Raw genomic sequence first — 1,569 nt, forward strand, 5'->3', positions numbered from 1 at the left:
ACATTTTTTAATGTGATAAACACATGGGAGACAGAACAATTATCAATACGCTGTGACTGTGTCAAGCTAAATGAATAAAGTAAGAATAACAAGAACTAAATTCCAACAAGAAAACAATAGGACTTTCCTGTTACCAGGCTCTGACACTGAAACAGGAAGGTCAGTCATGACTCAGGAGCAGTATTGCACAGTCAGCAATAAAGTTAAGTAAAGTCATAAAACTGAAGAATAAACCCATAGGTCAGACAATGAATGCATGATGTACATTCTAAATTGCAGTCTTTGTAATTTGCTAATTGCATTGTTTCAAACTCTGATTTTAATTTGAAAATCGATTAATTGTTCAGCCCTGGGACTTATGCACGCAACAAAATGATCAGCCTGCAGAAAGACACATTCAAAAAAAGCCTTTCTGCATGCACATGAGAGACTTGCATGCATGGCAACTTGCGAGAGTTTGCACAGTGGTCTCAGCATATGTTAACCGCTGTGACAACCGGAAAAGAACCATACACACGCACACGCACGCTCAGCCTTAAAACCCTGCACTTTTCGCTGCCTTCGCTTTCAGGAAGCGGAAGATACCATGTTGTTCATACTTTACATGGTAGTGCCTGTGGTAAGTCTTTTGCAAACAGGCGTAAGAGTCAGTGAACAATCATCTGATTATCTAAACTCACGGCTAAAGCGTGGTACTCAGATGATTCTTGTTCCTTAGAAGCGAAACTGTAACTCGCAAACCAGGCAGTAACGTTGGCGAGTAGTACTGATAGAAGTAACTCTGTCGCTAATTTAGCTGCTAGCTGGCAAACAACAAATACATTAACCGCTAAATATTCTTCCAGACCTGTCTGCATGAAAACAATGTTTGACTTTACGATGCATTTTTTTTTTTACCTTCACAAGACTATCCATGAGTTTCTCTATTTTAGAGTCTCCAGCTTTTCAATGTTTACAAAATGAAACGGCGCGCCGCCTGGTGATGACGTCACACACTAAGTCGCGGAATAATGACGTCTAGAATAGCTTCATTATTTTATTCTGCTCAAAAATAATAACAAATAAGTACCGTTTATCTTTATTATTAATGCGGAAATTGGGTCACGTTGTGATTTAAAATTAATCTGCTGATATTAGAAGTGATTTTTGGCTTCTTTTTTTTTTTCCCCTGCAGCAGCTGGTGTCGTCAACAAGACCGGAGACCCCCAGTGACAGAGCCTCTGTCCCCCACCCCCCACCATACACCCTGTGTGCTACATCAATGCACAGCTTCAAAACAGGATTAATATTATCCTTTTGCATATTTAAAGTTGCTTACACCACATATAGAGATTTTGCACCTTCTTGGGCAAATAACTGGCTAAGCTGTACAGCTGTCTCACTGAAATAACACAGTAAATATTTTTTATTGCTTTTATTATCGCTTTTATTTAATACACTTGCTTTTCAATTGGCTTGTAATACTTAGCTCACTGTTTATTTGACTTGCAACACATGCTTTTATTATCTTTTATCCTTCTTTTTTTATTTACTTGTCAGGGTTTATTGTTATGCACTAAAACACCACAT

At 38.3% G+C, this 1,569-nt stretch overlaps 1 protein-coding gene across 1 annotated transcript in view; it reads right to left on the bottom strand.

The window, feature by feature from the left end:
• Positions 1–1,044, bottom strand: part of fra10ac1 (FRA10A associated CGG repeat 1) — a 17,120-nt gene extending 16,076 nt beyond the window's left edge. Inside the window, exon 1 of the mRNA XM_008277586.1 lies at positions 898–1,044. Within this exon, the coding sequence (XP_008275808.1) occupies positions 898–915 (18 nt within the window). The 5' untranslated portion in view covers positions 916–1,044. The remainder of the gene's footprint in view (positions 1–897) is intronic.
• Positions 1,045–1,569: the final 525 nt, after the last annotated feature.

The sequence above is a fragment of the Stegastes partitus genome, unplaced genomic scaffold (assembly GCF_000690725.1).
Source record: "Stegastes partitus isolate 25-593 unplaced genomic scaffold, Stegastes_partitus-1.0.2 Scaffold101, whole genome shotgun sequence".
In the NCBI taxonomy this organism is placed as follows: Eukaryota; Metazoa; Chordata; class Actinopteri; family Pomacentridae; genus Stegastes; species Stegastes partitus.